Genomic DNA, 25,270 nt, shown 5'->3' on the forward strand with positions numbered 1-25,270 from the left:
AAGTGTGAACACAAACTTAAGTGCAGTACCCTTAGTAAAAGACTGTACAAGCAAGGAGTTCTGGATTTTTACATTTCAGGTAGTATGTTTCAGGCCATATGTTCTGTGCCAGGCACTGAAACTATAACCACTCTAGGTGGGAGGCTTTATACTTTCCATGTTAGAGAATAGCAGGATGAGGGCCAGAGGGGGAAAGTCTCTTGCCCAAGTACACTCAGACTAGTAAGAAGATGAACCCAGAACCATCTGACTCCAAATCTCTGGTCTTTTCAAAGCCAAGCGATAGATGCACAGCAAAATTTGTAGAGTGAGTAAATGATTTCGTGAATGGGTTAGTGTATGAATGAATAAGAAATGAGTAAGTGACAAAATGAGCAAGTGAAAGAATAAATGAGCGAGTAAAGAAGAAATAACGAGATGAAGTAACAAACTTATTCATTGAACAGTGACTGTGTGCCAGGGGCTGTGTTAGACTCTTAGAGATCTTGCTGCCTAGCGGGGAAACGTGTGTGATGGGGGAAGTGGACCAGATACCATGGGAACTTACAAGTGGACCTCACCTGTCTGGGGGAACTAGAAGGCTCTTAAGCTGAAATTTGAAGGGTGAAGCCACAGGTGCTGGCCAGGGGAAGGAGTCTGGAGAAGGGTATGCCCAACCTTTGGAAGGCCCAGACCTAACCCGGGAGCCTGGCTCTTTGGAGACACACAGAAGAGTTGAAGGGTGGTGGAATGGAATGGGGAAGGGAATTTGGAGGGGCAAGAAGGGTGAAAGGGGAGTTAAGACCAGACACAGAAGGGCCTTTTAGGTCCTGCTGAGGATTGGAGATGCTGTCCTGAAGACGATGGAAAGCCATGGAGGAGTTTAGGTAGATGGGTGGCATAAGGAGATGGTCTTGGCTTCCCTGAGGGCCAGTAGGATGGGTGGCCTTCCTCTCCTTGACCTCCACTTCCTTAAGTATGTAATGGAACAATAGTATCTAACTTCCAGGACTCTGTGTGTGTGTGTGTGTTGAGGCGGGGGTGGGGGGGGCAGCATTTGGTTAGCAGGAGTCATGGCCGGCTTGTAGACTTTGCTCAGTAAGCATTGAGAAAACATATTTCACCTGACTCAGTCTTCTTCTGTCGTCTCCTCCCAGGGGCCCATTCCTGCTTAAGAACACCATGAATGCAGGTGAGCTGTCCCAGTGAGTCCCACAGGGAGAGGAGCCCAAGTGTGGAAGGGGGGTAGGGTGGGGGCACCGGGGAGCTCACCGGCAGGCTGATTGCTGGGGTGAGGCAGGCTGTGGTTTTGAGGATTGTCCTGGGTTCTCCTCCATGTGGCCTGCCTCACCCAGAACAGGCAAACTGTCAATGGCAGTGGGCAGCTCTACCAGGGCCGTTTTGGGAATCTAGTGTCACAGCCATTTGCAGAGTAGTTCTAGAAATTTAGGCTGGAAGTAGGGTAACCTGTAAGGAGGCTCCTCCTTCCCCTTTTCTACCTTTGGTGGGTAAGGCCTCATTTGTCTGGTATTTGTGGACTTCTACTCTATACCTGGCACTGTGCTAGATGCTGGGGATGTCCCAGAGACTAAGGGAGCACAGTCCTTGCCACCTCTAGCACAGGCTAGAACACTAAATGGGTCATTGGAATAAAGTAGGATGAATATTTTCCTGGGAGGAGTGCGCTTGGCAAAGCACAGTGACACGAGGTTCCGAGCCAAGGGAACTGTATTTGTTAAGGGCCCATAGCTGAGAGGAAGCAGGGTGTGGTCAGAGAAACCCAGGGGATACAGCTGGCACTGAGAGCACGAGGGGGAGAGCTGTGTAGATGTGGCTGTAAAGGTGGACTGGGCATGGTTACAAGGACCTGGGAAATCACACAAGGGCCTTCATCCTAAGGATAGTGGGGAGCCGTGGGAAGGTTTTAAGCATGGCTTAAAAGGTGAAGTGTGGCTGAATTTGCTTTTCTTCCTCTCAGGGGCATTGTAGGGAGTTCAACAGTTGGCTTTTGGAGAGAAGGGGCAGTGGCATTGAGAGACCTCCAGACCAGGCATGGCTCTGAGCCCAGGGGCTAATCTGGTCCTCTGTGAAAGCTCGAACATGACTCCCAGTCTCAGCCTGGCAGAGGCCCCAGATTCAGGCTCCAGCACTATCTCTGAGCCCCACACAGACATGGGCCTAGTTCCTCTCTTGAACCCACCCTTGAATCCTGGCTCAGATCTTGTTCCAGACCTCAATTCAACTCTGAGTCCTGTCTCAGAGGAGGCCCCTGGCCTGGTGTCTGGTAACACCCCCAGGCCTGGTGACAGCCAGACTGTGCCCCCAGTCTCCCTCCAGATCACCACTTCCCACTCTGGTGAAGCCCTGGGCCTGAATTCAAATCACGTCTCAAGGCCTGACTCACAAGGGGCCCTGGGTCCAGCCCCAAACCTTGTGCTGAGCCCCAGCTCTACTGAGGCCCAAGATCTGAGCTCAGGGAAGCACTCTGGGCTCAGTTCTGAGGAGGCTTTCAACTCTCTCTCAAGCAAGATTTTTGATGTGGGTCAGAGTAACTCCAGTCCTTCCAGGACTGATGCAAACCCATTTCTAAGGCCCTATTCAAGAGAAGCCCTGGTGGTGGGCCACTGCGTCTGTAGGTCAGGCTCAAAAGCTCTCCTTATTCCAACCTCAAATTCTTCTCTGGACTCTGACTCCAACCAGCTACACAGTGTGGGCTCAAGAAACACCTCCAAGCTGTACCTCAATGCGGGTCCAAGTTCTTGTGGGACCCTGATCCCAGATGCCAACGAGACCATCACTGTGGTTTCACATAACAGCTCTGGATCTGTCTCAAAAGGAGTTTTGGGTACAGCCTGGAACACGAGTTCCAAGGGAACCATCAATGTGGCTTCAAATAACAATCTCAGGTCTGACCTGAACATGACCATCACTCAAGCCTCATGCTTGACCCTGATTCCTGGCTCCAGCAATAGTATCAGCCTGCATTCCAGCACCCGTGGACCCAGCTCCACCCTTTCTCCACCCTCGTGTATGACTCTGCTCTTGGGCTCCAATGAGACTCTCAGCCTGGGTTCCAGCCTCATCTTCAGTGACACCTCTACCCTGACACTGAGCAGCCAGCAGGATTATTTTGAGGACAATAGCATCCATGCCATACCCTTGGACAAGAATCTGGGGAGCTGGGATGAGATGGTTGGCACTGAGACAGGCCAGTTCTCGCTGGGGTTCCCCACCTATAATACCATGGACAAGGACACCACAGCCTTCCAAAGCATCCCAGGGGGTGAGTATGGCAAGGGTGATGGCCCCAGAGAGGGCAATTCCCTGGAAGAATTTTGTATTCAGTCTTGCAGGGCAGGGAGTTGGGGGGAGGAGAGGAGAGGAGAGGGGAGAGGAAGGGAACAGCATACGATGGACAACATGCAATATATTAATTACCCACAAGAGATCCAGTGCTCAGACTCTGCTTGCTATGTGACTTGGGACAAACTACTTTCTATGAGCGTCAATTTCCTTAACTGTAATATCCCCATGTCATAATATTTTTATTATGTCCAAATTATGTGTCCAATAGCTAACAATACATTTCTTTTGAAATGTATGCCTCTTTCTTTCTAGTTAAATTTCATACCTGGCTTCTCGGGTTGCTAAGTTTGACGAGTGGAGGGGCTCCTGGGTGGCTCAGTCGGTTGAGGGTCCAACCTCAACTCAGGTCATGATCTCATGGTTTGTGAGTTTGAGCCCTGTGCTGGGCTCTGTGCTGACAGCTCGGGGGCTGGAGCCCACTTCCGATTCTGTCCCCCTCACTCTTTGCCCCTCCCACGGTCGCGCTCTCTCTCTCTCTCTTTCAAAAATAAATAACATTAAAAAAATGTTTGACCAGTGGCGCATGCAGACTCTGGGCTCAGCTCACTTCTGTTGAGTGTTTGATATTCCAACTTGAGCAACGACTTGAAATCCTGTCTGGAGCCTGTACCTCACCTGTGATATGCAGGAGTTCTATAAATTAATCCCTTATCAATTTTTTATGTAAAGATCTTTTTCCAATTATTTATATCTCCAAATATTTTTGTTTGTTCATGAGCCAATTCCATATTGTGATTTTTTTAAAAATACCACGGCTTTGTAAATATGTCTTTATAAAGATATAGTATGTATCTGGTAGGGTGGGAATTCCTCTTTGAAGTTCTTCTCAAAATTATTCTGAGGACAACAGCATCCACCCTGTGTCCTGGAGGTTATTAGTAGACCCCCTTTCTTCCATATACATTTTATTATTGTCTTTAATTATGTTATTTTTAAAAATTATTTATTTATTTATTTTTAAATTTTTATTTTCTAAATTTACATCTAAATTAGTTAGCATATAGTGCAATAATGATTTCAGGAGTAGATTCCTTAGTGCCCCTTGCCCATTTAGCCCATCCCCCTCCCACCACCCCTCCAGCAACCCTCAGTTTGTTCTCCATATTTAAGAGTTTTTATGTTTTGTCCCCCTCCCTGTTCCTATATTATTTTTCCTTCCCTTCCCTTATGTTCATCTGTTTTGTCTCTTAAAGTCCTTATATGAGTGAATTCATATGATATTTGTCTTTCTCTGACTAATTTTGCTTAGCATAATACCCTCCAGTTCCATCCACGTAGTTGCAAATGGCAAGATTTCATTCTTTTTGATTGCCGAGTAATACTCCATTGTATATATATACCACATCTTCTTTATCCATTCATCCATTGATGGATATTTGGGTTCTTTCCATACTTTAACTATTGTTGATAGTGCTGCTATGAACATTAGGGTGCATGTGTCCCTTCGAAACAGCACACCTGTATCCCTTGGATAAATACCTAGTAGTGCAATTGCTGGGTTTTATTTTAGTTTTTTAATGTTTATTTATTTTTGAGAGACAGAGACAGAGACAGAGACAGAGCGTGAGCAGGGGAGGGGCAGAGAGAAAGGGAGACACAGAATCCAAAGCAAGCTCCAGGCTCTGAGCTGTCAGCACAGAGCCCGATGCGGGGCTCAAACTGCAAACCTCAAGATCATGACCTGAGCCCAAGTCAGACACTTAACTGACTGAACTACCCAGGTGCCCTTATTTTTATTATTTTTTTAAGATTTTGTTTTTAAGTAATCTCTACACCCAACATGGGACTTCAACTCACGACCCCTGGATCAAGAGTCATATGCTCCATTGACTGAGCCAGCCAGGCTTCCCTTCCGTATGCATTTTATAGTATATTTGTCTAGGTCTTCAAAAAGCCTTTCTGGAATTTTTATTGGAATGTTATTAATTTATCCATTTATTCAAGTTCTTCTTTATGTTGGATATATCTTTTGCTAAAATTAAAAAAATTTCCATATAGATCTAATGCCTTTTTTTTTGATAGGTTAATTCTTAGGTACTTAAAATTTTTTTTTTAACATTTATTCATTTTTGAGTGGCAGACAGAGACAGAGCATGAGTGGAGAAGGGGCAGAGGGAGGGAGACACAGAATCTGAAACAGGCTCCAGGCTCTGAGCTGTCAGCATAGAGTCCGACACGGGACTTGAACTCACAAGCTGTGAGATCATGACCTGAGCTGAAGTCAGACGCTTAACCGACTGAGCCCCCCCAGTGCCCCTACATATACCACATCTTCTTAATCCATTCAACTGTTGTTGGATATTTGGGCTCTTTCCATAATTTGGCTATTGTTGATATCGCTGCTATAAACATCGGGGTGCATGTGTCCCTTCAAATCAGCATTTTTGTATCCTTTGTATAAATTCCTAGTAGGACAATAGCTAGGTTGTAGGGTACTTCTATTTTTAATTTTTTTTTTTGAGGAACCTCCATACTGTTTTCCAGAGTGGCTGTGCCAGTTTGCATTCCCACCAACAGTGCAAAAGTGTTCCCCCTTCTCCACATCCTCACTGGTGTGTCCTGAGTTATTAATTTTAGCCATTCTGACCGGTGTGAGGTGGTATCTCATTGTTGTTTTGATTTGTATTTTCCTGATGATGAGTGATGTTGAGCATCTTTTCATGTGTCTGTTTGCCATCTGGATATCTTCTTTGGAAAAGTGTCTGTTCATGTCTTCCACTCATTTCTTCACTGGGTTATTTATTCTTCAGGTGTTGAGTTTGGTAAGTTCTTTATAGATTTTGGATACTAACCCTTTATCTGATAGGTCATTTTCAAATATCTTCTCCCATTCTGTGTCAGTTGTCTTTTAGTTTTGTTGATTGTTTCCTTTGCTGTGCAGAAGCATATCTTGGTGAGGTCCCAATAGTTCATTTTTGCTTTTATTTTCCTTGCCTCTGGAGATATATCAAGTTAAGAAGTTGCTGCAGTTGAGGCCAAAGAGGTTGCTGCTTATTTTCTTCTGTAGGATTTTGATGGTTTCTTGCCTCATATTTAGGTCTTTCATTAATTTTTTAATTTATTTTTGTGTATGGTGTAAGAAAGTGTTATAGTTTCTCATTTTTCTGCATGTTGCTGTCCAGTTCTCCCTACATCATTTGCTAAAGAGACTGTCTTTTTTCCATTGGACACTCTTTCCTGCTTTATCAAAGATTAGTTGGCCATGTATTTGTGGATCCATGTCTGGGTTCTCTATTCTATTCCATTGATCTATATATCTGTTTTTGTGCCAATACCCTTACTGTCTTGATGATTACAGCTTTGTAATACAGCTTGAAGTCCCAAATTATGACGCCACCAGCTTTGGTTTTCTTTTTCAACATTACTTTGGCTATTTAGAGTCTTTTTGTGTTGATACAAAATCCATACAAATATTAGGATTGTTTTTTCTAGCTCTGTGAAGAATGCTGGTGTTATTTTGAGAGGGGTCTCATTGAATGTGTAGATTGCTTTGGGTAGTAATGATATTTTAACAATATTTGTTCTTCCAATCCATGAGCATGGAATGTTTTTCCATTTCTTTGTGTCTTCCTCAATTTCTTTCATAAACTTTCAATAGTTTTCGGCATACAGATCTTTTACATCTTTGGTTAGGTTTATTCCTAGGTATTTTATGGGTTTTGGTGCAATTGTAAATGGGACCAATTCCTTGATATCTCTTTCTGTTGCTTCATTATTGGTGTATGGAAATGCAACTAATTTCTGTACATTGATTTTATATCCTGCAACTTTGCTGAATTCATGTATCAGCTCTAGCAGTTTTTTTTTTCATCTGGTGGAGTCTTTGGGTTTTCCATGTCGAACATCATATCATCTGTGAAGAGTAAAAGTTTAACTTCTTCTTTGCCAATTTGGTTGCCTTTTTTTTCATTTTGTTTTCTGATTGCTGAGGCTAGGACTTCCAACACTATGTTAAACAACAGTGGTGACAGTGGACATCCCTGTTGTGTTCCTAATCTCAGGGGGAAATCTCTCAGTTTTTCCGCATTGAGGATGGTATTAGCTGTGGGCCCTTCATATATGACTTTTATGATGTTAAGGTATGTTCCTTCTATCCCAACTTTCTTGAGGGTTTTTTATCAAAAGCGCTGTTGTATTTTGTCAAATGGTTTTTCTACATCTATTGACAGGATGATATGGTTCTTATCCTTTCTTCTATTAATGTGATGTATTATGTTGATTGATTTGTGAATATTGAACCAGCCCTGCAGCCCAGGAAGGACCACTTGATCATGGTGAATAATTTTTTTAATGTACTGTTGAATTTGATTTGCTAGTATCTTGTTAAGAATTTTTGCATCCATATTCATCAAGGATATTGGCCTGTAATTCTCCTCTTTAGTGGAGTCTTTGTCTGGTTTTGGAATCAAAGTAATGCTGGCTTCATAGAATGAGTTTGGAAACTTTCCTTCCATTTATATTTTTTGGAACAGTTTGAGAAGAATAGATAGTAACTATACTTTAAATATCTGGTAGAATTCCTCTGGGAAGCCATCTGGCCCAGGACTCTTATTTGTTGGGAGATTTTTGATAACCAACTCAATTTCTTTGCTAGTTACAGGTCCGTTCAAATGTTCTATTTCTCTTTGTTTGAGTTTTGGTAGTGTGTGAGTGTCTAGAAATTTGTTATTTCTTCCAGATTATCCAGTTTGTTGCTATATAATTTTTCATAGTATTCTCTTATAATTGTATTTCTGTGGCGTTGGTTGTGATCTCTCCTCTTTCATTTGTGATTTTATCTATTTGAGTCCTCTCCTCTTTTCTTTTTGAGAAGTCTGTCTATGGGTTTATTGATTTTGTTTATTTCAAAAAACCAGCTCTTAGTTTAAAAACCAGTTCTACTGTTTTTTTTTTTTGTTTTTTTTTTTTTGGATTCTATATCACTTATTTCTGCTCTAATCTTTTTTATTGTTGTTGCTATTTAAAAATTTTTTTAATGTTTATTTTTGAGAGAGAGAGAGAAAGACAGAACACAAGCAGGGAAGGGACAGAGAGAGGGAGACACAGAATCTGAAGCAGGTTCCAGGCTCTGAGCTGTTAGCATAGAGCCCAACACAGGACTCGAACTCATGGGCTGTGAGATCATGACCTGAGCTGAAGTCGGACGCTTAACCAACTGAGCCACCCAGGTGCCCCAATTTCTGCTCTAATTTGTCTTACTTCCCTTCTTCTGTTGGCTTTGGGCTTTACTTGCTGTTCCTTTTCTAGCTCCTTTAGGTCTAAGGTCAGGTTGTGTATTTGGGAACTTTCTTGCCTGAATCGTCCTCTTAGGACTGCCTTTGCTGCATCCCAAAGGGTTTGCACTGTCGTATTTTCATTTTCATTTGCTTTTATGTATTTTTAAAATTTCTTCTTTAATTTCTTGATTAACCCATTCATTCTTTAGTAGGATGTTCTTTTTAAATTAGTTTTCTTTATTTTTGAGAGGCAGAGAGAAACAGAGCACATATGGGGGAGGGACAGAGAGAGAGGGAGACACAGAATCTGAAGCAGGCTCCAGGCTCTGAGCTGTCAGCACAGAGCCCGATGTGGGGCCCAAACTCATGGACCGTGAGATCATGACCTGAGCCAAAGTCGGATGCTCAACAGACTGAGCCACCCAAGCACCCCTTTAGTAGGATGTTCTTTAGCCTCAATGTACTGGGGGGCTTTTAAAAGTTTTTCTTGTGATTAATTTCAAGTTTCATAGTGTTGTGATCTTAAAATATGCATGGTATGATCTCAATCTTTTTGTACCTTTGGGGGCTGTTTTGTGACCTATTATGTGATCTATTTTGGAGACTGTTCCATGTGTACTCAAGAAGAATGTATATTCTGCTGCTTTAGAATGTTTATTTATTTATTTTTGAGAGAGAAGGAGAGAGAGAGGGGAGACAGAGGATCCGAAGCAGGTTCTGTACTGACAGCAGAGATGTATTCTGTTGCTTTAGGATGAATGTTCTGAATATATCTGTTAAGTCCATCTGGTCCAATGTGTCATTCAGAGCTGTTGTTTACTTTTTGATTTTCTGCCTAGATGATCTGTCCATTGTTGTAAGTGGAGTATTAAAGTCTCCTACAATTATGGTATTATTATCAATAGGTTTGCTTATGTTTGTGATTAACTGGTTTATATATTTGGGGCCTTTCATGTTGGGGGCATAAATATTTATAATTGTTGGCTCTTCTTGATGGATAGACCCCTTCATTATGTTATGATGCCCTTCTTCATCTCTTGTTACAGTCTTTGTCCTAAACTCTAGTTTGTCTGAAGATAGTATGGCTACTCTGGCTTTCTTTTGACATCCATTAGCATGATAGATGGTTCTCCATCTCCTTACTTTTAATCTGCATGTGTCCTCAGGTCTAAAATGAGTCTCTGGTAGGCAGCATAGAGATGGATCTTTTTTTTTTTAAATCTATTCTGATACTCTATGTCTTTTGATTGAGACATTTAGTCCATTTACATTCAGACTGGTTATTGAAAGATATGAATTTAGCGCTATTGTGTTATCTGTAGATTTCATGTTTGTTGTGATGTTCTCTGGTCCTTTGTAGTCTTGTTGCTTTCCACTCAGAGTCCCCCTTAGGATCTCTTGCAGGGCTGGTTTAGTGGTCATGAACTCCTTTAGGATTTGTCTGTCTGGGAATGTCTTTATTTCTCCTTCTATTTTGAATGATAGCCTTGCTGGATAAAAAATTCTTGGCTGTATATTTTTTTCTATTCAGCACATTGAATATTTCCTGCCACTCCCTCTGGCCAGCCAAGTTTCAGTGGACAGGTCTGCTACTTACCTTATGTGTCTACTCTTGTAGGTTAAGGCCTGTTTGTCCCTAACTGCTTTCAGAATTCTCTCTTTATCTGTATCTTGCCAGTTTCACTATGATATGTCATGGTGTTGACTCGTTTTTTGTTGATTTTGAAGGGAGTTCTCTGTCCCTCTTGGACTGGATGCCTGTTTTCTTCCCCAGTTTAGGGAAATTCTTAACTATAATTTGTTCAAATAAACCTTCTGCCCCTTTCTCTCACTCTTCTTCTTCTGGAATTCTTATGATACAGATACTGTTTTGTTTCATGGAATCACTTAGTTCTCTAATTCTCCCCTAGTGATCTCGTAATTTTGTTTCCCTCTTTTTTTCAGCTTCATTATTTTCTATAATTTTTATCTTCTACTTCACCTATTCTTTCCTCTGCTTCTTCCATCCTTGCTGTCACTGTTTCTAGTTTATTTTGCATCTCAGTTATAACATTTTTAAATTCATTCTGACTAGATCTTAGGTCTTTGATTACTGCAGGAAGAGTTTCTCTGGTGTCTTCTATGTTTTTTTCAAGCCCAGCTACTAGTGTTATGACTATTATTATAAATTCTTGTTCAGATGTATTATTTACATCTGTTTTGAGCAATTTCCTGGCTGTGATTTCTTCTTGGCTTTTGGGGAGGATTCCTCAGTTTTGTCATTTTGGCTAAGTTTCTGGTTTTTGCATGTTTTGAAGGCTTGTTATGTTTCCTGCACCTGTAAGTACTACTGTATTAAAAAGGGGTCATACACTGTCCAGGGCCTGGTGCTTCAGGAGGTGTTTTTGATATATGTGGGATGCATTCTGTTGTTGCATTTTGGCTGCTCTATCCCACTGGTCAGTCCTCTGCAGAGCTCCTCCTTGCTTGTAGTGGGGGTGGTGTGCTTTGATTTGTTCATGGAAGTAACCCTGGGGGAAAAAAAGGAAAGCAATGGGGAGCCTGATCCCACAAAAAGAGAAACATGAAAAGAGAGAAAAGAAAACCAAAAAGAGAATAAAAAAACTATAAGGCTAAATCCAGAGAAGGAGACAGGAAAATAAAGAAGAAGAAAGAGAATAGGTGGAAAAAGAAAAGAATAAAAATGGTCAAGAAATTATATATTTATAATTTGATCAAAAACAAATCAAGGGCGCCTGGGAGGCTGTCAGTTGAGAGTCCGACTTTGGCTGAGGTCGTGATCCCAGTTTGTGGGTTCTAGCCCCTTGTTGGGGTCTGTGCTGACAGCTCAGAGCCTGGAGCCTGCTTCGGACTCTGTGTCTCCCTCTCTCTCTGCTCACCCCTGCTTGCACTTTGTGTCTCTGTCTCTCAAAAATAAATAAACATTAAAAAATTAAAAAAAAAATCAGAAACTATGAGCCTGATTCCCAAAGAAAAAAAAGAAGAGTGAAGAAAGAAAAAGAAAAGAAAAGAAAGAAAGGAAGAGAAAAGAAAAGAAAAGAAACAAACAGTTGTCTGTTGGTGCCTGGGACGTGTGGTTGTGCTGGTCTGGAGGAGAGGCTGGCTGCCTTGAGTCAGTAAGTCTGGCTCCAGTAGATAAACATTTACCAGGTGCAGAGGGGCAGGGTTTGGTGTAAGCGGGTCTGCCTCCACTGGGGGCTGCTGTGCTGCTCTCTGAAGTCCCACCATATTGGTGTTGGGGGGGAAATGGCGACACCCCAATCTCTCCTCCACTGAACAGTTATCTCAAGCCATGCTATTCAGGCAGCCCTCACTGGGGCAGGCGGCTGGCCCTGCTTCACAGTTCTCCCTCACTTCCCAGGAGCTCACCTGGGATTCAAAACCCCAAGCCTTAAAGGGCCCTGCACCATGTGTCTCCTCTTCCCTGTTCCAGAGTAGAGGCGCTCCGCCCTTCTGATAAAAGGCCTTTGGGTGGCACCTGCAGAGTCTTTTATCCTTGTGGAGGCAATAAACTCTTCCCAAAGTACCTTGGAAGGGGACTGTTCTCTCCCAGTGCACCCCTGAGATCCCTACACTGTGCTCTGCACTCTAGGGCCTTCTCCCTCCTCCCCAGGAGCGTGCACCATGGCTCCAAGCTTTGCTTCGGAGAGAGTTGTGCACTTCTGAACCTCTGAGTTTCAGCTCATAAGGCTGTCTGCAAAAAAGAAAAGGGCACTCTCCATATTTCCCATTCCCCAGTCCATGGTACAGAGAGGCTTTCCTCTTGTGCTAATCCAATGCTGCACTTTCACAACCCTCTTGCTTTTTTTCCCTTTTGTCTCTCCACAGAAAGGGTTCCCTCCCCTCTGTGCCTATACCATTATATCTCTCCCAGTTCACATACACGCACCTTGATCCTGCCAGGCTCTTTCCCTCCAACTGTGGAGATCCTCCTACCGCCTTACAGATCAATTTCCTGGATGTTCCAAGTGATCTGACCTCAATACAGCTGTGTTTGAGGGATGAGGAAAATCTTGGTCCCTCTACTTCTCTGCCATCTTAACTCGCTCTATCATATGTTATTGTCCAACACAATTCCTATTTTGAATATTGATGGTGCTGATGATATAGAGCAGCTTTAGGCAGGTTGGTTTTTTCTTTAACCAGCTTTATTGAGATATAATTTACATAAAATTTATCTACTTGATGTATACAACTTAATGGTTTAAAAATATACATGGTGTTATTCAGCCATTACCACAATCAATTTTAGAACATTTTCATCATTCCAAAGAGAAACCTTAGACTCCTTACATGTCATTCCCAACCCATGACCCCCAGCCCTAGTCAACCACCAATCTACTTCCTGTCTCTATAGATTTGCCTCTTTCGAACATTTCATATAAATGGAATCATACAATATGTAGTCCTTTGTGATTGGCTTCTTCTACTTAGCCCAATGTTCTCAAGGGTCATTCATGTTGTAGCATGGATCAGGACTTCATTCCTTTTTATGACTGAATAATATTCCACTGTATGGATATACCACATTTTGTTTATCCATTCATCAGTTGATGGATATTTGGGTTGTTTCTGTCTTTTGGCTGTTTTGAATAATATTGCTCTGAACATTCATGTATAAATTTTGTATGGATATGTTTTCATTGTTCTTTGGTATACACCTAAGAGTAGGATTGCTAGCTCATATGGCAACTCTGTGTTTAAGTGTATAATTCGGCGGCATTAGTCACATTCACAATTTGTACAGCCATTACCACTATCTAGTTCCAAAACTTTTTATTACTCTAAACAGAAGCTCGTACTATAAAGCAATAGCCCCCTTGCCTCTCTCCCTAAGCTCTGGTGAACTCTAATCTATTTTCTTTCTCTGTGAATCTGCCTACTCTAGATATATCATGGAAGTGGAATCATGTAATATTTGTCCTTTTGTGTCTGGTGTATTTCACTTATCATAATGTTCATCCATGCTGTAGCATGGATCAGTACTTCATTTCCTTTTATAGTTGAATAAAATTTCAAATGTGTATTACACTTTATTTGTCCATTTTTACCCATGGGTGGGCACTTGGGTGTTTCTACTTCTAGGCTATTGTGACTCAGGCTGCTGTTATATAAACACCAGTGTGCAAATATCTGTTTGAATCATTATTTTCAATTCCTTTAGATATACCTAGGAGTGGAATTGCTGGACCACATGGTTGTTCTATGTTTAGCTTTTTGAGGAACTGCTAAACTATTTCCCAGAGTAGCTGTACTGTTTTGCATTTCCCCCAGCAACGTACAAGGGTTCCAATTTCTGCACAACTAATCTCCCCTTGCCAACACTTGTTATTTTTCAGAAACATTTTTATAATAGACATCCTAAAGGCTGTAAAGTGGTATCTCATCATGACTTTGATTTGCATTTCCCTAATGACTACTGATTTTGAGCATCTTTTCATGTGCTTATTGGACGTTTGTATATCCTCTCGAGAAAAACAGCTATTCAAATCCTTTGCCCATTTTCAAATTTGGTTGTTTTTTGTTGTTGAGTTTTAGAAGTTCTTATATATTGTGGCTATTACTTCCCTATCAGATGTGTCATTTGCAACTGTTCTCTCCCATTCTGTGAGTTGTCTTTTCTTGGTGGTGTCCTTTGATGCACAAAAACTTTAAATTTTGACGAAGTCCAATTTGTTTATTTTTCCTTTATTGTCTGTTCTTTTGGTGCCATAGTTATGAAATTATTGCCATATCCAGTGTCATAAAGTTTTCCTCCTATGCTTTCTTCAAAGCGTTTTGTAGTTTTAGCTTTTAAGCTTCGTCTTCGACTTAATTTTTGTATGTAGTGTGAGGTGGGGGTCCAACTTCATTCTTTTGCATGTGGATATCCAATTTGACCAGAACTATTTCTTGAAAAGGCCACCCTTTCCACACCGAATGGTCTTGGCACCCTTGTCAAAAATCAGTTGACCACACATATGAGGGTTTATTTCTGGGATCTCTATATAATTCCATTGGTCTATATGTCTGTCCTTATGCCCAAACCACACTGTCTGGATTCCTAGAGCTTTGTAGTAAGTTTTGAAATCAGGAAGTGTGAGTCCAGCACCTTTTTTTTTTTCAAGATTGTTTTGGTCATTTAGAGTCAATCTTTGCTGTTTAATAGTAACGTTTCGTTCATTTGCATTTTAAAAGACAATGTATTTTCAAATTGCATTAGCCTTTTAAAAACTTTTCCAATATGGGGCGCCTGGGTGGCTCAGTCAGTTAAGCGTCCGAAGTCAGCTCAGATCATGATCTCATGGTTCGCGAATTTGAGCCCCCTGTCGGGCTTTGTGCTGACAGTTCAGAGCCTGGAGCCTGCTTTGAATTCTTTGTCTCCCTGTCTCTCTGCCCCTCCCCCACTTCACATTCTGTGTCTCTCTCAAAAGTAAACATAAAAAAAAAAAAAAACTTTTCCAAGGTATATAACATGTATCAGTAAAATATGTAAAGTGTACTACGAATCTCAAGCGTACAGCTTGGTGAATATTTACATCTGTATACATCTTGGTAACTATCACACAGATCAAGACATAGCTCTTGGGGAGCCTGGGTGGCTTTGTTGGTTTGGCGTCCGACTTCGGCTCAGGTCATGATCTCGTGGTTCGGGAGTTCAAGCCCCACTTCGGGCTCTGTGCTGACAGCTCGGAGCTTGGAGCCTGTTTGGGATTCTGTGTCCCCCTCTCTCTGCTCCTCCCCCATGCACACTGTCTCTCTCAAATGAATAAACGTTTTTTTAAAAAAAGACAACCAATTTGACAATAAATTTCATATATTAAAAAAAAAAAAAAAAGACATAGATCTTTTCTGGCAGCCCAGAACCTCCCTTCTGACCTTTTCCATTCGATACCCCTTCTTCTGGGGCAGGGTTTCTCAACCCTGCTGTTATTGACGTTTTGTGTTAGAGAATTCTCTGTTGTGTGGATGTGGGTGTGGGTGTGGGAGGGCTGTTCTCTGTGTTGTAAGATATATCCCTGGACTCTACCCAGTAGATGCTATTATTATGATACTCATATTTTCCCCAGTTTGGCCAATGGGATTCCCTTTAAGCAAGCTTTTGTGTCTCTCTGACATGTCCCCATCATTCCTTAAGTAAGCTCTCTTCCTTTTTTTCGGGTACAAGATGTCTCAGCCTTGTTCTGTACTTTCTTGCCCAAGTCCCAGACTCAGCCATTTCTCCAAGGAGCCTTGTTCCTTTCAGTGGAAAATGGTACCTAGGAGACAAGATCTTGGAGGAACCTGTGTTCACTATGCTTGGTGACTCTGCTTCTCCCTATCGGCTCCTCCAGAAGCCTCTAGTGGCCAAGGTGGCCCCGAATAAAGTTCCACGCACTTAAAGGCCCTCAGCAGGAGAGAGGCCATTCTCTTTTTGGGTTTTTAAAGCTCACCATTTTTTTTTTAATGTTTATTATTTTTGAGTGAGAGAGACAGAGGGACAGAGAGCAATCAGGGGAGGGTCAGAGAGAGAGGGAGACACAGAATCTGGAGCAGGCTCCAGGCTCTGAGCTGTCAGCACAGAGCTTGATGCAGGGCTCGAACTCACAGACCGCGAGATCATGACCTGAGCCGAAGCTGGCCGCTTAACGGACTGAGCCACCCAGGTGCCCCCATCCCCCTCAGTGTTCTTAAATAAAGGGCTCTAGTGGTCCTGTTCAGCTAAAAGCCCATCCCTGGGCCAATCACCATGGCTGGCGGCATGGGATGCTTTTACTGGCCAAGCTTGGGTTCCAGGCCCACCCCTATCTGAAGAGGGGATGATGGGTGGGCTTGCATAATTCATCACCTGGCTACGTGGAAGGGGTAGCCCATGGGGGAGAAGGGCCTCTTTCACCAGAAGAACGATGAGGAAATCCAGGGCTGACAAAACAGGGCATCTACTCTCACAAATCAGAGTTTAATTACACATTGTGATAACAGCCAAAAGAAGAGAATAGGATGATGCACAAGAGGACCATAGTGAGCCCTCCTTTACCCTGCAGGTCAGGGAGACCTCTCTGAAGAGTGGCAGGCAAGCAGAGATTTGAACAAGAGCCCTAGCTGGCCAATGGGTTACGGTAGTCGAGTGGCACCGCGTGGGGTGTGGTAGTAGAGTGACTACTGGGGCAAAGGCCCTGATGGGGAAGCTTTCCCTGGTCTGGAAGGAGGATAGTATGGCGAGAGCATGGCGAGCAAGAGGAGAGCAGCAGGAGGTGGGCTGGGGAGGCGGGACAACAGCGGACACTGAGGGCTTGGAGGCACTGACAAGCATGGCCCATTCAGTGGAGTGGGTGCCCCTGAAGCCTTTTAGGGAAGGGAGCTCAGTCTGGCTGCTGGGGGAATAAAGATTGGAGGGGCCCAGTGGGGGACGGGAGACAGAACTGTGGCACCAGAACTGCAACGTATCCTTACTCTCCCTCTTACCTCCTCATTGAAACTATGACATTCAGGAGCCTTCAGTGAAGTAGTGGCCTCATGCCTGGTGGACATGCCGGGGAAGAGAGACGATGGCACCAAGATGGCTCTGGTATGCTTCCTGCCCACCCCCCCAGATGACTTTCCTGGGATGCCCCTCCCTCACTCTTTGGCCCCAGCAGACCCCATTTCTCTGCCTGGCTCTTCTTTTCTCCATGGGACTCATCACCATCTGATGTACAATATGCTTTACTAGTTCATCTTACTTTTTTGTTAGCCTATCACTCTGGAATGTATCCTCCATAAATCAGGGATTTTTGTCTCCTCGTCACAGCTCTATCCCCAAAATCTAGACCAGTGCCAGGCACATCGTAGGTGCTCAATAAATGTTTTTTGGACAACTGAACCAACTGTGAGAGGGTCTCTAAAAGGGGAAGAAAGGCTAGAAATGGCCATTTTCAGGCCACATTCCCAACCCAGGTCTGGGCTTTGGGAGGCCAGAGAAAGTCAGCATCTACAGGACTTGGTGAGGGCCAGTGGAGGCAGACTGGACAGGTTGGTGGACACGAGTGTGAACACATGCAGTGTGGGGGGAGACTGGCTGGCAGACAGAACCTGGAGGTGGGGGATCCACCCAGGCCGGGCCATGGAAGAGGGAGGCCCTGCCCTCAGGCTGCTTCAGAGGCAAGCTCCAATCCCTGGGGTGGCACAGGGTGGGGGATGGAGAGAGGGTGACAGGACTAAGAAAAGGTCTTGCATTTTGGGAGCATTGGTCTTCATCACATGGCATTCTTCCAGTTGTCTCCCTTACCGCACTGGCTCTTCTCTCTTTCTCATACTTGCCACACTCAATCCTGCCCCAGGGCCTTTGCACTTGTTTCTGCTGCCAGGAAGTTTCTTCTAACCTACAAAATGGGTGTAATAATGTTTTGTTTTTGTTTTTGTTTTTGTTTTTTGAGAGAGAGAGAGAGAGAGACAGAGCATGAGCAGGGGAGGAGGGGAAGGGGCAGAGAGAGAAAGGAAGACACAGAATCTGAAACAAGCTCCAGGCTCCGAGCTATCAGCACAGAGCCCGATGTGGGGCTCGAACCCACAAACAGTGAGATCGTGACCAGAGCTGAAGTAGGATGCTTAACCGACTGAGCCACCCAGGCGCCCCAAAACAGGCATAATAAAGTTGAAGTGAGTGCACAGCACTGAGCATGGTGTCTGCAACAAATAGGGTTGATTATTGCAGTCATTCAACAAATTGAGTCCCTACTATGTGCAAGGCATTGTTTCAGGCACTAGAGGTGCTACAGCGAAGTAACATTCTAGTTTGGGGAAACAGGTGATAAACCTAGCTACCCCCTGTCACCACACAAAGTTGTCCCAATATTATTGGCTATTGCCTATGCCGTACATTGCATCCCTGTGTCGTAATTATTTTATAATGGGAAGTTTGTGCTTTTTAATCTCCTTCTCCTATTTTGCCCATCCCCCCAGCTCCCTCCCCTCGGGCGGCCACCAGCATGTTTTCTGTATCTGTGAATCTGTTTCTGTTCTCTTTCATTGGTTCATCTGCTTTGTCTTTTAGATTCTGCATCTAAGTGAAATCATACAGTATTTTCCTTTCTCTGACTTCTTTCACTTAGCATAATGCCCCTTAGGTCCATCCATGTTGTCGCAAATGGCAAGATCTCATTCTTTTTGATGGCTGAATAATATTCCCGTGTGTGTGTGTGTGTGTGTGTGTGTGTGTGTGTGTAAATCTCACACATCTCCTTTATCCATTCATCTCTCGATGGACACTCAGGCTGCTTCCATATCTTGGCTGTTGTAAATAACGCTACAATGAACACGGTGTTGGCACATTTTTTAGAATTAGTGTTTTTGATTTCTTCAGCTAAATACCCGGAGGTGGAACTGCTGGCTTGTATGACAATTCTGAGATTGTCCGGGTTCAGTGAGGTGGCCCTTCTGCTCTGAGTGGTGTAGACTGAGGTCACTCGGGAGCAGGGGCCCTAACATCCAAGATGACCCTCATCTTCCAGGGTCTCTCTCCACACAGTGTCCTCATTCCATATCTAGCTGGGCTTGCTTATAGCATGGCAGCTGGCTTCTGGAAGGAAAAGGCTGCCAGTTCCCTTAAGGGCTAGGCCAGGAACTGGCACGTCCTCACTGCCATGGCATTCTATTGGTCCAAGCAAGCAGTAAGATGAGCCCAGATTCAAGGGCTATCTGTCCTCTTGACGGCAGTGGGAAGAACCTGTGGCATCTTTCACCCACCACACTGCCCATCACGTTCCCTTGTTTCGCTTTCTTACTACATGAAGGTAGTTTATCTTTTTCGCGTCTTTTTTTCTTCTTCTACCTGAAAAGAATGAGAACGAATAGATTAATTGGACACTGGTAAAGGTATTCCCTCTCTCAGGTGGCAGAATGCCTTGATCTGACTAGGATGTGCCCTTAAGAGTGGATACTAAAGGGGGCACCTGGGCAGCTCGATCAGTTAAGCGTCTGACTTCCGCTCAGGTCATGATCTCACGGTTTGTGAGTTCGAGCCCCGCATCAGGCTCTGTGCTGACAGCTCGGAGCCTGGAACCTGCCTCGGATTGTGTCTCCCTCTCTCTCTGCCCTTCCCCGCTCACACTCTGTCACTCTCTCTCTCTCAAAAGTAAATAAACATTAAAAAAAAAAAAGAGTGGATACTAAAAAGCCCTTAAAAGGTTTTAATAATCATGGGATTTCAGCCGGAAGGTCTCCGCACCTCTTCTGTTCCATCAACTCCTGCCTCTTCTCCCTCAGTTGACTGGAGAGGGGGAGTGCTGTGCACTGAATTCTGGTTCTCCTCCAAATGCTGCCCTTCAGGGATTATCCAACCCCCTAGTCCTCACTCTCATGGTCTTCTCAAATCTGCACCCCCACCGCGATTTCTCATTCCTCTGGAGCCCATGCTTAGGGGCTGGCGGCTGGGGCTGGGGTGGCGGTGGCTGGTGGGAGTGCACGGTGGTCCCTGAGGGCGGGGGTCAGCGTGCCTCTCACCCTGTGGCTTTGCCCTCTGCTGCCTCCGAGGTGGAGAATGTCATCGCCCTCCAGGAGAGCCAGGATGCGCTCGAAGTGGACGTAGAGAAGAGGACCTTGATGAAGAAGATGATGGTGTGGGAACCTCGTGCGGGTCTGGAGAGCTGGGTGGGGAGGAGGTGGACGTCCCCGTCCACCCACTGATGAGACATGGCTTGAGGTGGGAGGAGGACAGTGGAGGAGGCAGGACGCTTGGCCTCGAGCCTCAGTCCACCTCTAACTGCCCTCCGCCACCCTGAGGAGCTTGATGGGCCATTTCCCTTCTCTGAGCCCTGTGAGCCTTCCCACCTCATAAGTACCTGTGGTAATGCCTGCCTCACTGGCTTGTTTGTGGTGAGGACACAACCAGTAGTGAGTTCCCTGGAGAGCCTCGGGCGCCTGGGGCAGTCATTATTATTTAATACATTCTTTCCCCAGAAATTCCTCCTGGTGGGAAACTTCCAAGAGCTTCCTATCATCTTGCTAAATACAGTCCCTTCTCAATTGTCCACCAGACTGGTTTAGGCCACTGAAGTCCCTGAGATCATGTTTAGCTTTGGGTCCTTTACATAAGATCCTCGCCCTTGATAACTTCATTTAACTAACGTTAATTGAGCATCTACTGTGTGCAGATGCTAGATCCAAAGTGAGGAGTCATTAGGACGTTTTTAAAGGAATCCACTTCGATCCCCCCCCCCCCAAGAGCCATTCATGGTATTTTTTGCTTTGGGCCAGTCGGTGGCCCAAATATACCTCCTTACCACGCGGCTGCCAAAGCAGTTCTTGCTGACCTGCTGAGCGCCACGTGTGAGGTGCGGCTGATTAGGGTGCAGGGTGTTTTTGGTGGCCTTGACCTGAGAGCTCAGGACAGGGTTTGAGCAGTGAGCTGGCTCTCCCTGCCGGAGGCCCTGTGCAGCATGGAGGTGGGGAGTTCTGTCCAGGCTCAGGGGCTCCTGCGGCCTGAGCCCCGGGAGGAGTGGCGGCCTCGGTCCTGGGGGCCTGCAGTGGCCTTGCCCCCCTCATTGGCCCCTCTGTGGTCTCCTGTCCAGAGGCAGATCCAGGAGGAGCCACTGGATTCCCTCTCGAGCACCGTCCGTTGGCAGGCCATGGAGACGCTGACCCAGCTGAGGTGTCCACAGCCTTCTCCCCGACCCCCAGCCCTTTCCTCGCTTCTCTGGGCTCCGTCTGTCTCTCCCGAGGCCTGTCCTTGCTGCCTGCCCGGTCCTGTGACCTTCCCTCCCGCCTTCCCGAGGCCCTCCCCTTTCCCTCCTCCCCACCTCACAGTGCTCAGGCCAGGCCCAAGCCCCCAGCTAGGCGCCCTCCTCCCAGCCCTGCAGCCTTAGCTTCCTGCCTCCCGCCCAGGGGCCCCTCCCTCACTCCGCTCCCTGGTTTTCTGTCTCTCCCCCACCCCCCAGTCACACCCCTCCCGTTCTGGGTGTGCGAGAAAGGTCAGAGCTGGTGAACACATGCGTGAAGAGTGTGTTCTCCCTGCCCTCTGTGCAGGCCATGCAGGAGAAAGTCGAGGCCAAGGCGGAGGCCATACAGGTGAGCCCTCTGGGCTATCAGTTTCCTTTGAGTGAGGCGCATTTCAGAACTCCCAGCGGGGAGAGAAAGGGCATTCCAGAAGGCAGAGAGGACTCTTCACACTCCTGCTGAAGCTGCCTGACCTTGGGCACTGTACCTCACCTCTCCTGGCCTGAGCAGGCCCTTGATAACTGTTTGGTGAATAAGGGATCGCTCACCGGGAGCGCTCTGTCCACTTCCGGGCCCTGCCCTATGAGGGGGATGTGAGCATGTGTTGCCATGGCCAGAGGAGGTGGCCACAATTGGGAGGAGGAGGGCTGAGGACGGGGTGAGCTGGTGTGAGGTCTAGAGAAGTAGAGAACCTCGAGGGGGGCTCGTGTGAGCGTCTTCCAACCTCAGCAGGGTTGTCCCAGGAGGAGTGGGTGGAGGTGACCCTTAGGGTAGGCGATAGGGTCGGTGGGTGGGGTTCAGGGGGAGGAGTGTTAGCCCAGAGGGAGGCAGCCCATTTAGCCTTTCATTCAGCAAATATCAACAATGCCCACTCCCAAAGTACCACGGGGTGGGGGATGCAGTACGGGGGGTGGGGCGGGCGGGGGGGGGGGGGGGGGGAGATGGACCTTGTCAAAGAAGCACACGCATAAATGCATACTAGCAACAGTGGTAAGTGTTGCAAACAAGAAGTACTCAGTGCTATAAAGAGCCTGGCCTACGTGGGGGTCAGCGGTCCTGGTGTTACAGCTGAGAGGTAAAAGAGAGCTGGTTAGCTGAGAGGGATGCCAGAAGGAAGGGCCTGCCAGGCAGAGGGAACAGCCTGTGCGGTGGCCTGAGGACAGCAAGAATATGGTGACTGCAAGGATGACAAGGAAGCAATGTGGCAGGAGCCCCGAGGTCGGAGGCTAGAGCACTGGGAAGCGAGGCTACAGAGCAGTGGGGGCCAGGCCTCGCTGGCAGCATGAGGGCTCTGGGTCCTGGGAGGTGGGGCACTGAGAGAAGACCCAGAGGAGAGGTGGGGAATCCCTGTTCCCCGGGGAAGAGAGCAGGCAGCCCTCTTGCAGTACCAGGCTCAGACAGCAGAGGTCAGTGCTGCACAGGGATGGGCTGCAGATGGGAGGGAAGGAGGAGGTAGTCGGCAAGTGAGGCTGGCTTGGTAGTTGTGGTGTAACCTGGCTGTGCACAGACTGGGGAAGCCTGGACAGTGGCAACCTGGGAGGCAGATGTGAGGAGCTGGCAGAAGGAAAGGAGGCAGGGGACAGAGGGTCTTCCCAGAGTGGCTCAAACCCACTACTCAGCCTTGTGCATGTGTGATGCCTGCACCTTCCTAGGACAATCCTGGGACTGTGGCGCGGCCAAGGGAAGAGGAACCTGGGGAGAGGTGGCCCCCTGAAGGGGCAGCCTGGAAAATCTATTTGGGTCTAGGAGTAGCACAGAAAAAAAGCATCGGAGCACTTCCCAGAGACAAGAATAAAAGCAAGGCTGGCCCTCCTGGTTACCTGGCTCCTACTGTTCTAGTGCCATTTTCCTACCCAGCCTCTCATTTGCTCCTCATGACTTGAAACCACCTTGTTGTGTGACGTTGGACAAGTGTTTCGTCATTTGTAAAATGAGAAAACTGCTTTGAGGACAGAGTGATATGGTTGTTCAAATCACCGGGCACTGACTTGGCCCATGGTAGAGTCTCAGTAATGGTGGGGAGTTCTCTGCTTCCTCCTTGAAGGTAGGAGTACATGCTAATAATTATTAATTTGTTGGTAAGGAAATCGTAACCCATGCGGGGGTGGGGGGGGTAATTCCTCCCATATCGCACCTCGAGTTAGTCTCAGAGGTGGGACCAGAAAGCGGCTCTCATGGGTCCAAATGCCCCTCCACCCCTCACCCACAGGAGGGGTTGCCTGGGGCCGGGGTCTGCTCCAGAGACCCCCTAGTGACTTGGTCCTCCTCCTGTCCACAGACACTTTACCGACAGACCCTGGATGCCCTGCAGACACTGCTCAACGCCCTCTTTGTCGAGGACCCCACTCCTGCTGGGCTGAAGAGCATCTTGGAGGTGTGGGGGCAGGGAGGAGAGGAAGGACAGAGAGGAAAGGAGACCTGGCTGGGGGGCGGTGGGGAGGCTGTGCCCAGAAGGAGGGGTTTGAGTTCCGGGTGTCATCTCGTGCCAGTGTTCTGCCTCCCTGTCGCTGGTGCAGACCCTTTTCCAAACCCCTTCTCTGTCACTCTCTCCCTATCCCCCCGTGTTCCTGTTCTAGCTGCCCCTATCGCTTTGCCTTCTCTACTCTCATCCCTGTCTCTCTCTTTATCGTGACTCCCCACCGTTCATCTCTCTCCCCACTGGCCTTCGTCCTCCCTCTCGTCTTCCAGTCCTGGGCCCCGTGTCTCCCTATGCTCCAGGAGGAGGAGGAGGAGGGCTGTGGACAGTTGCCTTTATGCCCTCCCTGGAAGCTTCCTGCTGATTGGTGAAGGTCGACCTGCCCACCCAGGCAGGAGAGGCTGGCCTCCAGCCTGTAGCTCTGAGTCTCGTCCTTGTCCTCACAGCCCCTGGGGCCCTGGATGAACTCCGGGAAGACCCACGAGCGAGCACGGGCTGTGAACAGCAACGTCTCTGTGTTGAACCACGTGCTTCTGACCCTGCCTTTCTTTGTGAGTGGCCCCTGGGAGGGGAGGACACTCATAGGGAGAATCTTCCTGGCTCCAAGGGAGCCCATGCATCTGTCCAGAGATTGCCAGGTGACCCTTGTCATCCTCAGAGGACTCTGCTATCAGGGCCAGACCATCCAGCTCTGGTCACTATTTACTGTATAGTATTATTGAACCTTTAAGACCCAGTCCCTAAAGTTATGACACAAACAGATGTCCTCGGGGTTTCCGGCGCTGGGGCTTCTGCTGGGGAGGCTCATCCTTCGCATTGGAGATCCTGATGAGGAGATTGGCCGGAAGGCTCTGGACGGCATCATCATCCTCTACACCATCCTGGAGCTCCAAAAACGTAAGCCCTTCGGCGTGCCTCTGAGGCGAGGCTTCTGGGCAGGTGCTCAGCCTGGGAATCTGCTGGAGCCTCCAGTGGGGTCTGCAGAAGCTGGTATGAAGTCTCAGTCCCCACAGAACCAGAGGAGAAGGGCTACAAACAAACCTATTTTGATTTAAGCAATCCCTCTATCCGAACCCCTCCTCGCCTTCCAGTGTCATTTTTAACAATTATTTTTATTTACGAAAAAATTTTTTGAGAGAGAGAAAATGAACGAGTGGGAGAGGGGCAGAGGGAGAGAAAGAGAATCTTAAGCACGTCTCACTCTCAGCCCAGAACCCGATGCGGGGCTCCGTCCCACAGCTCTGGAATCACGACCTGAGCTGAAATCAAGAGTCAGGCATTCAAGCGACTGAGCCACCCAGACACCCAAGTGTAATTTGTGACTCCCATTTGCACAGCCCTACGATGGCACCATATGCCCACTCGGGCACGGTAGCCCTCATGTGCTGAGAGCAGGGCAAGGCTGTGTCTTAATTCACCACCGCATTCCGAAGGCCCGGCCCTGGGCCTGGGCACGGGGTGGGTGCTCGGTGAATCTTCTATTGAACGAATGAACAAAGAACAGGTCCCACGTTAGCGTCTGGAGTAGCTAAGACCTGCAGGTGGGAGAACAATGCCGGATCCAGCTTTAGGGAGCCGGTGACGTGAAATGAGCTGACACAGGCACCCAGCTGGCACTGAACCTAGGGGCACAGAGTCTCCG

The 25,270-nt window shown here is 46.6% G+C and overlaps 1 protein-coding gene across 9 annotated transcripts in view; it reads left to right on the forward strand.

The window, feature by feature from the left end:
- The window catches only part of MROH7 (maestro heat like repeat family member 7), a 59,267-nt gene that overhangs the window by 8,148 nt on the left and 25,849 nt on the right, over positions 1-25,270 (forward strand). For 7 of the 9 annotated variants that reach the window (XR_006221468.1, XM_042997296.1, XM_007089887.3 and 4 more), the window contains exons 2-10: positions 1,137-1,171; positions 1,958-3,262; positions 17,012-17,088; positions 20,031-20,114; positions 21,068-21,147; positions 21,434-21,563; positions 23,491-23,586; positions 24,075-24,179; positions 24,390-24,525. Coding sequence is in view for 8 of the 9 variants with exons in the window: in XM_042997296.1 (XP_042853230.1) it covers positions 2,032-3,262; positions 17,012-17,088; positions 20,031-20,114; positions 21,068-21,147; positions 21,434-21,563; positions 23,491-23,586; positions 24,075-24,179; positions 24,390-24,525 (1,939 nt within the window). In the remaining variant the exon portion in view is untranslated. Of the gene's footprint in view, positions 1-1,136; positions 1,172-1,957; positions 3,263-17,011; positions 17,089-20,030; positions 20,117-21,067; positions 21,148-21,433; positions 21,564-23,490; positions 23,587-24,074; positions 24,180-24,389; positions 24,526-25,270 lie in introns of those variants that run through there. The other 2 variants (XM_042997301.1, XM_042997302.1) reach the window with 2 other exon arrangements.

The sequence above is a fragment of the Panthera tigris genome, chromosome C1 (assembly GCF_018350195.1).
Source record: "Panthera tigris isolate Pti1 chromosome C1, P.tigris_Pti1_mat1.1, whole genome shotgun sequence".
Lineage (NCBI taxonomy): Eukaryota > Metazoa > Chordata > Mammalia > Carnivora > Felidae > Panthera > Panthera tigris.